Source organism: Poecilia reticulata, chromosome 21, assembly GCF_904066995.2.
Source record: "Poecilia reticulata chromosome 21, P_reticulata-male-v2, whole genome shotgun sequence".
Lineage (NCBI taxonomy): Eukaryota > Metazoa > Chordata > Actinopteri > Cyprinodontiformes > Poeciliidae > Poecilia > Poecilia reticulata.
In genome coordinates this window covers 1,503,054-1,516,060 of record NC_088850.1, presented here as the reverse complement: position 1 = coordinate 1,516,060, position 13,007 = coordinate 1,503,054, and the positions used below count along the sequence as shown (strand labels likewise).

General features: G+C 40.5%; 1 protein-coding gene across 7 annotated transcripts in view; it reads left to right on the top strand.

The window, feature by feature from the left end:
* Window positions 1–743: 743 nt before the first annotated feature.
* The window catches only part of cep43 (centrosomal protein 43), a 16,540-nt gene continuing 4,276 nt past the window's right edge, over window positions 744–13,007 (top strand). For 2 of the 7 annotated variants that reach the window (XM_081602738.1, XM_081602736.1), the window contains exons 1-15: window positions 747–1,047; window positions 2,438–2,491; window positions 2,567–2,621; window positions 2,900–2,988; window positions 3,685–3,822; window positions 3,912–3,938; window positions 4,154–4,210; window positions 4,293–4,363; window positions 4,451–4,500; window positions 6,893–6,954; window positions 7,174–7,251; window positions 7,897–7,938; window positions 8,054–8,197; window positions 10,507–10,679; window positions 11,498–11,548. In XM_081602738.1, the coding sequence (XP_081458864.1) occupies window positions 964–1,047; window positions 2,438–2,491; window positions 2,567–2,621; window positions 2,900–2,988; window positions 3,685–3,822; window positions 3,912–3,938; window positions 4,154–4,210; window positions 4,293–4,363; window positions 4,451–4,500; window positions 6,893–6,954; window positions 7,174–7,251; window positions 7,897–7,938; window positions 8,054–8,197; window positions 10,507–10,679; window positions 11,498–11,548 (1,175 nt within the window). In that variant the 5' untranslated portion in view covers window positions 747–963. Of the gene's footprint in view, window positions 1,048–2,437; window positions 2,492–2,566; window positions 2,622–2,899; window positions 2,989–3,684; window positions 3,823–3,911; window positions 3,939–4,153; window positions 4,211–4,292; window positions 4,364–4,450; window positions 4,501–6,892; window positions 6,955–7,173; window positions 7,252–7,896; window positions 7,939–8,053; window positions 8,198–10,506; window positions 10,680–11,497; window positions 11,549–11,797; window positions 11,873–13,007 lie in introns of all 7 variants that reach the window. The other 5 variants (XM_081602735.1, XM_008397101.3, XM_081602737.1 and 2 more) reach the window with 5 other exon arrangements.

Here is a 13,007-nt window from a genome sequence, read left to right as displayed (position 1 = left end):
TATCCCTCACACCTTCCCGTTTCACCCATCACCTCTCTGTATAAACATATTCTGTTATTTCTCCTGACTCAGCTAGTGAAATACAATAAATTACTGAGAAAAAAAAACATCAAAAACATTATTTATTTATTTGTTTTTTGTTTTTATTAATTAAAATTGATGTATTTTTTTATTTGAATCGTTTTTCTTAATGTTCTAATATTTTTTAAATTTTCTATTTAAGTATTTTTCAGTATATTTCCATGTTATGGTTTTTTTAAGCACACCGAAAATTGCATATAAAACATAATGTGTTTCTAAAATTACTATCAAATTCTAGTAATTGTAGAGAAAAAGGAGAAAGAAAGAAAGAAAGAAAGAAAGAAAGAAAGAAAGAGAGAGAGAGAGAATAAAGGGAGAAACAAAAAATTGGAATACAGTTTGTAAAACTATTTTTATGCCAAAAGAAACAAACAACTAAAATGCAAATAATGTTTTTTATGCCCTATTTTTATTTGTCTTTAATTTTGCTTAACATTTTTATTCTTATTTTATGCTTATTTTCTATCACTTCTACAGTTATTAGTATATCCTATTTATTTATAGAACAGCTTTTATATTTGAATATGTTTGTGATGAAGCTGGTGCACATTAATTAAACAAAGTATTATATTTTATGCTAAAATGAAAACAACGAAAAATAAATATTCTTTGTAATTGTAATTTTCAAGTGAATTTAATTGTACGTTTCACTTGTTTGATTTATTATTTTAATATTCATTTAACGTTTTTAATTTAATAACTTAAAATTTCATCCTTTTGTGTTTTTAACCATGTAAACAAGTTTGGTGATAAAGCGGGTATTCATGGTATCGTCCAGCAGGTGGCGGTAAACACCGGAAGGAGCGTCATCAGGAGCACTTCCGTATAGTTTGTTTTGGTCTGTTGTCCTGACAGCAGCGGCTAGCTTAGATCCAGGTGAACATGTCGGCTGCTGAAGATGATACCGAGCTGCGGGACCTGCTGATCCAGAACCTGGAGAACAGCGGAGTTCTCAACAAACTGAAGGTCAGAAATCAGAACCGGAAACAGAACCGAGAAGCCTTCGGGTAGCGGCTTCAGCTTAGCGGCTAGCATCGAGTTGCTAATCTACTGATGAGGCAGTTTAACCAGTTTAACTTTGAAGAAACAGCCTTAGCTAACTGTTGGTTAAAGCTGATGAGTGTATAGCAAATTTCATATTATTTTATTTTAGTATATTACATAAAAACAGAAATGAGAATTTAATATTTCCAAAAATATGTAATTAACATATTTTAGTAGTTATTTTGAGGTCAGACCGAACCAGCACTGGTGGAATAATTTATCCGAACCTTTTAGTACAGCCTGACTTGGAACAGTTCATACTGAACAAGAACTACTTATAAATTCAGTCCAGACAGGCTGAAATTAATTGATTAAACTCAATTAATAATCCTCTCAAAGGAAATGAAGAGTTGTCACAGCTCATAAATATGAGTTATGTTGTCATAAACAAATATAATAAAAAAAATAACTCCACTGCCTTGTTTCCACTAAGCGGCACGCTGGATCATAAACTTAAAGAGTTGTGGATGGTGTTGCTGTGGGCAGAAAGGATCTCCAGTTGCAGTCAGTCATGCAGCAACACTGAGGAGGCCTCTGACTGAAGATGGCTGCTGTATGACGGGACTGCAGAAACATGCTAACAGCTCCATATGCAGCAAGCTTACCACCTAAATATTTGAAACTTGGCTCACAGCCCCGACCGACTTGAAGTAGTTCTTGTAAATTTTTCATGATTTCTCTGAAATAACACCTTTATTATGCCATTACTAAACGTATGTTTTATTCTCTCTTCTAATACTTTCATCAGCAGCAGAGAAAACGCTGGCTGGTTTTAACAGGGGCCACGTTTTAGCCTCTCCTTCCATCAATTCATCGCAGGAGTGATTCGGCAGAATTTATTTCTGTTTTGCAGTTTAAACTTTTAACCAAACCTACAGTTATAGAGAAGAACAGCCAAAAACTTAAAACTGAATTTGTCTTGCAGGAAATTACTCACTTATTGCACTTTTGTTTTAATAAATCTACAGCTGTGATGTCAAAATTAATTCAGGCTGCCTTTGCTTTATCTTAGCCTCTAGCAGAAATTCACTGATCTGAACATTTGGGCCTATATTGATATTAATGTTGCTTTTTCAGCCAATGTTATACATTATTCTAGTTTTCCTACCATTTCAACGCTGTGAACAAATGACCACATTGTGATGCTGCATCATTATCACGTGACCAACCTCCTCATGAAACACAAACAGCAGCAAAATGGAAACAATCACAGGTTGAAACGAGTTTATCAATATAAATTATTTGGAAATTGTCCTCTAGTTGTGTTAGCAATGGTTATTTTCCATTAAAATGTGTGTGTTTTTCCTGACAGGCGGAGATGAGGGCAGCTGTTTTTCTGGCCATGGAGGACCAGGACAGACTGGAGGTGAGGCTCCTTCTGGTTTGATCCACAGTTTGTGTTTTTATCAGCTGATGTTCACCTTTATCATGTTTCTCTCAGAACAAAACTCCCCTCATCAATGAAAACCTGAAGAAATGCCTCAACACTAAAGATGGTGAGTTCAGGGTCTCTCTGGAAATCAGATTTATTTTCCCCTCAGGTAAAAATTTACCAGATTTTTAAGGAAATCTGGGCAGGAGGAAGGAAAATCTAAAGAAATGATGGATGGATCGTGTTTGCTGTTGCAGTTGTTGACCACCAGGAGGCACTGTTGCACCGTCAGACAGCAGTTTGCTTCAGACCTTTAAGTTTCTGGATCATTTCTCAGATCTGTGTGACGAGCTGTTCTGCTGTGGTTCTGGTTCTGGTTCTGAACCCGTGTGTGTCCCACAGGACACCTGGTGGCCAGTCTCATCATGGACTTCCTGCAGGTGTTCAACCTGGACTTCAGCCTCGCCGTGTTCCAGCCGGAGATCAACTCGGTGAGTCCTGCCGGGTGCCGAAGCTGTTAGCGCGCCGTGCTAGCAGCTGTGACTCAGAGCGTCTCCTCTGCGGTCTGTGGTTGTGAACGCTGGATCCCACAGAGAACTCAGCCTGGTTCCGGCTGCCTGAAAATGAAACTGTGAGACCGAGCCAGCCAGCAGGAGAACCGCCTCACGTGTGCAGAGTTTCACATCATTTCTAACTGGACTGACTGGGGATCAGCCTGGTTTTCCACACTAGGTTTTAAAGAGGCAATATTATGTGTTTTCCATGCACATAATGCCATTTTGTAACACAATCAAGTAGCAATGTTACCTTCAGTTGTTTTGAAAATGCTACATACATGAAATGCAACTTGAAATAACTTTTACTTGGATATTTAACGCCTTGAAATTGGGCCTCTGTCTCTTTAAAAACTCCTGCTCTGTCTGAAGCTCCGCCTCCTCCCAACATGGCTCCTCTTTAACCCTTTAACGTTTTTCCAGCGTTGCTCTGAGCAGCAGCTCCTATAATGAGCTCAGCTGTTCCACCAGCTGTTTGCTAATTGCTGCTGGCTAGTCTGAAGGAGCTGAGTGGGGAGGAGCTGGGTCCATTCGCTCTGACTGATCTGAACCTGGAGGGGTTTCTTGTGGTTTTAAGTGTTTGACCTTTGACCCCTTGTGGTTTTAAGTGTTTGACCTTTGACCCCTCTGCAGCTGAACGGTCTGGACAGCCGGGACCTGGTCTGCAGGGAGCTGGGCGTGTCCGATTCGGAGCTGAACCAGAACGCCCCGGTTCTGCTGGAGCTGGTCCGCAGGGCCCGGCGGAGCAGCGACCTGCCCGTCCGCTCTGAGGTGAGATCTGGTTCCAACCCGGTCCGGGTTCTGACCCGACCCGATGCAGCGAAGACTCACCTGACTCATGTCTCTGTTTGTGTTGTCAGGGAGACAGGAGTGGACATGTTGTCAAGGTGAGCTGAAGGTCGGATTCTGTGATTCAGAACCAAATCGAATCATTTGGGCCCAAAGGAAGTAATCTGTTCTAGATCCTAAAGAAACAAAGAAGGTTCTGGAAACCAATCAGAAAGATATAGATGATTATAAATTAATGGTGTTCTGCGAAGTTTAGCATTTGAATAAAAGTTAAATGTTCTTGTTCCATCGGCTCCCTCTGTTTCCTCGGCAGGATCTCTCCCAGAAACAGATCAGTCACGCTCGGAAGACATTTGACTCTCACGATAAGGTCAGTGCCGCGGTTTAACGTCGGCTCTTTACGACCAATCGCTGACGGTGGTTTCACCTGCGCTCTGTGCTGCCACCTGCAGGATCAGAGCGGCTCAGTCAGGAAGGAAGACCTGAAGTTGGTCTTCACAGATCTGCTGCCCGGCCTCAACAAGTAGGATCCAACTGGTTTCACTGGTCAGATTCCAGTTAGCTAGCCAGTAATCCGATGGCTCATCTGTGTTTCCTGTTGTGTTTGCAGGAGCATGCTGGAGAGGTTCGTCGACGAAGAGCTCAACGCTACAGACAGCAGTGAGTCTTTGTTTTCCAGCAGAAGCTAATGCTAAAGTGTTGGTTACACCAGTGTTTTTCAACCACTGTTCCGCGGCACACTAGTGTGCCGTGAGTGATTGTCAGGTGTGCCGTGGAAATTATTCAATTTCACTACGGTACCGTATTTTCCGGACTAAAAGCTGCTACTTTTTTCCTTAACTTTGTGAAGCCCGCTGTGGCTTTTCTGTGGATTTTTCTTCAACCACCAGGGGGCTCTCTAGCAGGAAGTGAACTGAAAATTGTAAATCAAAGAAGAACGCGCTAATTTTAATTTAGAACAACCACATGCTAGCAGCAGGCACGACGGAGAAATGTTTTCAAACTCGTATGATGCAGCTTTTAAGTTGAGGGCTGTCGATCTGGCACTACAGGAGGGAAATAGAGCCGCTGCATTTAAGCTCGGTGTGAACGAAACCATGGTTCGGCTTTGGAAACGGAGGGCTGCGTCCTTACAGCTGATTTATTAGGACGAGGCATTCTGCTGGGTCCTTATGGAAAACCGAGAGCAGCTTCCAGTTTTTATTTTATTTTATTTTTTTAATTGAGGGTGCCAGTATGGTGTGCTCTATAGTCCAAAAAATACGATAATTGGTTTTAAAAGATTTTTTGAAAATGAATTATCTGCAAATAATGCCAAATTCGAGTGTCTGCTGTAGTAGCAGCAGCGGCGTAATCATGTAATGTTCTTACCACTAGATGGCAGCAGGTACAGAGCGTTTTACATTAAAACGAGAATTAGTGATGCATGAATGTTACAGGTAGCGGTGAGAGCATTTTATCTAGCAATACTGTGATGGAAAAGACAGTGAAGCTCAACAGTAGTTGGAAAGAACATGGGTCCATTTCCCACAACATGTCTGTGTGAAGTGAGCTTCTCTAGTCTGGTTACTATAAAAACTAAAACCAGAGAGAGACTGAGATGTTGAGGAAGAGCTTTGTCTTTCTTCAATTTCTGCCAGGAAATCATATCTGTTTTCATCCAAACATGCACAGGTTTCACACCAGGTGGGTAAAATATACAGATATTGACATTTTGTACATGCAACTCTTCATATTGTAACAGTGAATATGAAGTGAAATGTTTCCCAAATATTATTGCTTCTTTCAGAATAAGAATTATTTTCTGTATTCTGGCTATAAGATGCTTGTGGATTAGTTTGTAAAACACTTTGACGTTTTCTACAACTTCTTTAAATTTAACACCACAGTGTTGTGGCTGTTCAGGTGTATTTTTGAAGTGGATATGTTAAGTGCAATTTGAAATAAGAAATGTAAAATGTGATAATACATTTTTGTGTTTATTTGATTCCTATTCAAGAGACTTTGATAAGAATGACTATATATAGGCGGCTACAGAGTATCTTTATTTCCATTTTTAGTTCGTGGTGTGCCTCGGGATTTTTTCAATTAAAACAGTGTACCTTGACTCAAAAATGGTTGAAAAACACTGGGTTACACCAACATGATGATTAGCAGAAGCTAATGCTAAAGCGCTATAACAACATGATAATTAGCAGAAGCTAATGCTAAAGCGCTATAACAACATGATAATTAGCAGAAGCTAATGCTAAAGCGCTATAACAACATGATAATTAGCAGAAGCTAATGCTAAAGCGCTATAACAACATGATAATTAGCGGAAGCTAATGCTAAAGCGCTATAACAACATAATAATTAGCAGAAGCTAATGCTAAAGCGCTATAACAACATGATAATTAGCAGAAGCTAATGCTAAAGCGCTATAACAACATGATAATTAGCAGAAGCTAATGCTAAAGCGCTATAACAACATGATAATTAGCAGAAGCTAATGCTAAAGCGCTATAACAACATGATAATTAGCGGAAGCTAATGCTAAAGCGCTATAACAACATAATAATTAGCGCTATAACAACATGATAATTAGCAGAAGCTAATGCTAAAGCGCTATAACAACATGATAATTAGCAGAAGCTAATGCTAAAGCGCTATAACAACATGATAATTAGCAGAAGCTAATGCTAAAGCGCTATAACAACATGATAATTAGCAGAAGCTAATGCTAAAGCACTATAACAACATGATAATTAGCAGAAGCTAATGCTAAAGCACTATAACAACATGATAATTAGCAGAAGCTAATGCTAAAGCTCTATAACAACATGATAATTAGCAGAAGCTAATGCTAAAGTGTTAAATTCAGCCATGTTGAGACTTACCCCACATCAGTGACGTGGTATGTGCCACATGTGTTTCCTGTATGATTTGCCAACTGTTGCTGTTTTGTCCCAGTTGAGCTCCGTAGTGCTTCAGCCAGAAAACACGCAGGACTGCGGTAGATTTTATTATTGTTATAAAGTAACATATTACTGTGTTGTTCTGTTTCCTGCAGAGGTCGACTTCCAGGCCTTCCTGTCAACATACAAGCGTCTCTTCGATCAGTGCAGGAGTGTGGTGAGAGACTCGCGTATCTGGAGGATTTTCCTCAGTTCTTTCACTCTAGAGCCTCGTTTGGATCAAATCCAAACTATTTCTGCTCCTCATAACAGGTTTTCTAACACTGAATCTGATCACTCGGCTTTAGATGAAACGGATAAAATCTGGTGGAAGTGTTTGTATCTTTCGGCTGCTCCAGGAAACCCAAACCGATCCGTCTGTCTGAACTGCTTGCAGGTCGTTTCGGACTTGGACGAGAGTCGGCATCAGACCCAGGCTGCTGAAGACAAACCGGGCCCACTGCCTGTCAGTAAGGTACAGAGCTCAAGTTTAATTTTTCCCTACAAGAATTCCCTCAGAGAAATGAACTGGTGATCTGGGAATCAGAGAAAAATCAGAGAAAAAAGAAAACATGGATGACAAGCTGGAAAAATCTGCTTCTGTGATGTGCGACCAAAATATAGGAAAACTTGGGACAGCATGGGAAATCCAAAAATAGAGGCTTTTTCCTTCACTTCTGAAGTGAATCATTAGTGAATGTGTATCCTAAAGTTGGACAGGTTTTCCAGAGTAACTGGTTGTTGATGCTGATGGATGTCCAGGTCAGGCTGCTCTCTGCAGGGTTAGAAAAATGTGACGTTTAAGTGCTTCCAAGGTTTGAATTCTTCCTCCTTTTGTTCGTTTTGACATGAAATATGTGCAGGAACTCGCCTCATTTGACTGAGAGGAGACAAAGACTCCAGTATTTCTGTCGTAAAATTTCATCCTTCTGATCCTTCGTAGTTCCAGTTCTGTCCCAAGCTTTGGTTTTTATTCTGTTCAATAGAACTGTTCAATGGAACAGTTCTATTGAACAGTTTTATTAGAAATGGTCGATAAGTCAGCCCGCTGTTGGTCTCTGTGTGAGGCGTCCAGCATCCAGTCTGTCGGTCTGATGCCTGCTGTCCGTGTTGTGCACAGATCCCCAGGTTCAAAGGTCAGAGGAGCCAGACCGCAGCGAAGGTAAAAACACGAGGGCAGCACTAACACCATCACTATGAACGGCACCTGAGCTGGCTAACCGGATCCCTGCTGCATCTAACTCACCATCACATCCACCGCCTGGTTTCCACTGCAGATCATTAAACAAGGCACCGAACCGCTCAGTGGAAACGAGGCGCACGGTTCTTCAGACGGGTTTACTACAGAGCTGCTGTCTTCCTGCTCTGCTGGGCTGTTTGTGTCCAAAGGTTCTGGCCAAATGGACTGGAAGAAGCTTCAGGTTATTTTTCTGATCAAATCTCAGGCAGAAACGACATTTAACCGTAATCTGAAAAGATATTATATATATAAATACATATTTAAAGAGTTTAAACACCAAATATTCGTTAACCTGCATTAATGTGCACACTGGGAACCAGCTTAGTGCTGCAGCAGAAGCTAATATCTAAAGTTTTTCTTATTTCTGATCCTGGAGTTACAGCCAATCAGAGGCAAGACGGATACCTGGCGCTCCTGTATAACTGCAGGTTTTTCAGGTTCCTGAGCTGCATTTTCTATTGAGTGTTGCAGATTTACTCTACAAAATATCCACAAACACAGAACCCTGAGTAGGCGCAGGTCCTCTGAACTGGACCTCAGTACTGAATTGGATTTTCCAAAGCAAGAAAGTAAAAACGCTAATAACATCTGAGATAAACCAATTTCTAGACCACTTACGTTAAACAGCAGAAAAATGTATTTCATGATTAATTTACACGTCTAACAGTAACCAGCTGCATTTGTTAAAGCTTTGAGCTGAAGCTGGATCAGAACCGGGTTGTTTTAGATTCTGCTGATGCAGAGAAAGCACCGATGCTCTGTAGCAAACCTCCTGCTGTCAGGTTTCAGTCCATATTCTTCATGTTGGAGCTTGTTCTGTGTTTTAGACTTCTGGTTAGAAACTGTCCACGGTTCTGAACACAGCTCTTAAAAATAACCCAGTTTTCCTTCACTGCCTGCTGATCTGCTTCCATGTTTATTATTTGCTCTTTTCTCCGTGTCTGTAGCTGCAGTTCAGCCTGTGACTCTCTGGGACTTGGTGGTTTTTGTAAATGTTTTAATGTTTGGAGGTTTTAGAGTAGCGTATAGTTGCTGCTATAAACCCAATGAAACCCGTCCAAGACTGGAGTAACTGCTAATATTTAATAATTACAGATCTGAGCACCAACTTTAAAAATACCAGTCCAACCGTCAAACCAGAAGGGAAAGTTTGGGAGGTTGATTATGAACCGACGACATTGAAATCAATGGAAAACCTCTGAATCCCGGACAGGCCCCCGTTTTTAATTTCTATTAGTAAAACCAACAACAAAGTCTTTGGTTTCTGCATTGATCTAATGCTGGCATTAAATTTACGCAAGATCAACAAATCCCTGCATTTCTTCACATTAATGCTTAATTATGAGTTGATTGTTAATTTTCTGCAAAATCTGTGAAAACTGTTGGCTTTATATGATTCAGTGATTCTTGAGAAAAGGGACAAAATGGGTTTTAATTTTCCCATAATTTGTTTTTATTTCTTCTCAACCTTATATATGCAAATATGACAAATAATGTTTTGGAAATGTAAAGATGCTAAGGTGCAGGCTCCCAGTTGCAACATTTTTTTTTAATTACATTTTTAATCGACCTGACCCAGAACTTTGTCATCACCATCTGACAAAAATATATAAAAAATAATTTTTGATGACCTTATTAGTGATATTTTTACTCATTTTACAGACAAATGCTTCTCAAGAAACAAAATAAATATTCAAAACAAAAAACAACAAAAGGAGTTGACACAGAACTGTAGGTGGTGACAAAACTAGTGAGTAAAATGAAAAACTTGGTACATATAAAGTAATGCAATTTATGTAAAATATATTAAAATTAATTAATTGCACATTTAAGTGAGATTTGACAACAATTTCACTGAAAGAGTCACAAAAACTGATGGAGTTGACAAAAAGCCAAACTATCTCAATTTATATGACGTTATTCTGAAGGAGGCCATGTTGTAGCTCATCAGGTCCATGAAATCTTTAGAATATACTAAAATTAATCTTTTATTTCACAAAATTTTATCAAAGTTTTGTAAATTGTCAGTTATGGTGTTGACACATCATGGTTGTGATGAACAACTTAGGAATAAAAAGAAGAAAAAACTAAAGAATAACATAAGCTAACCGGAGCTAACTAGCCCTCCTAGCAAAGGAAGAGAGAGGAAGCGGTCATGGGGTCCTCAGAAGTTCTGGTGCCCCCCAATAATGCCTGATTTTTTTTTATATTCTTTTCATGTCTGACGGTGTTGACAAAAACTAGGGACAAATTTTAATGGAGACGTAAAACGTAACAGAAAGAAGTTGGACAGAAGTTGGAGTGGAATTGTCGTCGCACAAAAAAAGCCGTTGTTGAAGAAACAAAACGACTGGCATGAGGGAGAACCTTCAGAAACTATTTCCTCTGTTTCATACCAGGAGGTTCCTGGAACCATATTTTATCTTCGTCTGTGACCAGCGTTGCCTCAGCTTGTTGCTCAGCTGTGTGGAAACTGTGTTTGTTGGCCAGGACTTGGAGCAGGTCGTCTCCCTGCCCAAGCGGTACCTGCAGCAGCAGGAGCAGCCGACAGAGGCTGGGAGCGCGGAGCATCTGGACCTGGAGCTGGACGGAGACGTGGACCACGACGAAGGAGACTCCTTCTTCGACGACCCGCTGCCCAAACCGCTCAAGACTTACGGCTGGTGAGAAAAACGGCTTCGGGTTGGAGGAAACCTTCATAATCTCATATTTAATCATCTGCAGCTCAGATGTTTCACCAGAAATTAGGAATAAATGACGACGAACCTGCAGCCGGACAACCAGCAGCGCAAAAACAATCATGCTTTTCCGAATTGTTTGCAAATTTCATTTTGTAAGAAAACATAATAATGAATTATGAATTTAAAAAAGAAAGCAGAAGGTTATGTTCTTTGGTTGCTCTTGTTTTTTGAAGAACTATAAAATGTTTTTTATATTGTGAAAAACATAAAACACCCCCTCCGCCCCCCCCCCCCCACTCAACAACTCCATAAAAATAATAAACTAAATATATTTTTAAATAAACTTCAGGATTGATGTTTTAAAATGATTTGTTATCAAGCTACTGAAGAAAAAACGGAGTTTTATTCAGTACGTATCAAATGTTTTTATTTCATTTTGCATCTAGAATATATTTTCAAACAATAAATTATCTTCTCTACTTGTTAAATATCTAAATTAAAAATATTCTGGATTTTCTTTCCAGAATATTTGGAAATGAATTTTTAACAAATGTCAAGCGAATTTGTTTTAAATGTCTGTAAAATTTTCTGTGAAATTTGAAACCATTGAATTTAAATTTCTCATATTTTTGGAGCTGATTGAGTTCTGGATTTTTCATGTTTGGACTCAAAGATAAATCAATAAAACTGATGTGAAATATTCCGGTTTCATCCGGATGCCGATCAGGTTTTAGCGTTGAAACCATCTGAACGTCTTTGTCTCTCTGGTGTCTCGTTTCTCTTCCTGCTGCTTCCTGAAGCTCTCCGATCGGAGAAAAGGAGTCGTCAGAGAAGACAAACTGTCCCAAGGAGTGAGTAGCAAAACCCGAGTCAGAGGAGGGGAAAATCAGGAGGTCAAAGGTCATTTAGGAGAAGAAGGAAGAAAGTATACCTTATTCGGCACATTCCTTTAAGTCTCAGTCAGAAACTTGAGTCTGGGATTTTCTTCCTCCTCTCCGTCGTCTCGGTGAACTCTGACCTGTCCACATCCTCACTCTGCTTTCCCTCTGACCTGTCTCTGAAGCGTCTCTGTCCCTGTCCTGCTTCATCCCGTCCTGTAGCGTTGTCCCGCTGAGGGAGGAGGGTCTGTGTGGGCCGCCCGTCTCCCTGATGAGACGAGGCCGAAGCCTCAGCGAGTGAGTGTGCATGTTCCGTCCAACCAGACGAGCCTCGTTAGCGCTAACGAGCCCACCGCGCCGAAACCGTACCAGAAACCCGATTCAACTCGCCTCCTGCAGCGAGGCGTTCACAGACCTCAGGAGGTGATGACTGCAGGATTCAGGAGGGATTCAGGATTCAGGAAGCACCAGAAAACTTTCCACCAGCTCTTAGAGAGAGGAGGCAGAATCAGCTGGACATGCGATGATTTAAAAGTCTAACATCTGATTCGGCTGTCGCAGCCAAAAGCTCTAGTGGTAAACAGAAACAGACTGCCTGATGTCAGACCGAGCAATTAATCGTCCCAGACGTTATCGTGATAAACGATAATATCGTGGTTTGGAAATAATTTTCGAGTCATGTAATGATAAAAGCATAAAAATCTGAAAGATTGATAAACTTTAGATCCTGAACTGGAAGTGGAGGACATTTTAAATATCAAAAATAAATAAAACGGCAAATAAGTGAATTATGAAGTCTCTCCCTCTCAGCTCCTTCAGACTAGCCAGGAGCAATTAGCAAACACCTGGTGAACCTGTGGTGCTCGTTAGAGGAGCTGCTGCTCAGGTAAAAACTCCGTTAAAGGGTTAATAAAGCTTCAGAAAGAGCAGGAATATTTAAAGAGACAGAGGCCCAATTTAAGACCTTTAAAGTTTATTTCAAGCCGTATCTGATACATGTAGCATTTAAAACGACTGAAGGTAACATAGTTACTTGATTGTGCTGTAAAATGACATCATTTACCTGGAAAACATGTAACACCGCCCCTTTAATGACTTACCATGTGAAGCTTATTCACATGAGATTTTAAATTTAATGGAAACATTGAATTGTGATATTTTTTCAGCATTAGCAGAACGTAGACAAACATTTGTGTAAATCTCAGTGTTGGAAACGAAGGCAGTTTTCAATCAGCTGATTCCTCTGAATCTCCTCCTGCTTGTTGAGTGGAAACGCCTGGAGCCTTCAGACGAGGAGGTTCATGTGAGCTCAGAGCCGCTCAGGTGTTTCCCCAGGTGAGCTGGACCCCATGAATCCTGCAGCTCTCTCTGATTGGACAGATTTACCGCCGCCGGCCTGTTTGGTGTCTGTGCCGCGCCTGCAGCAGGTCCC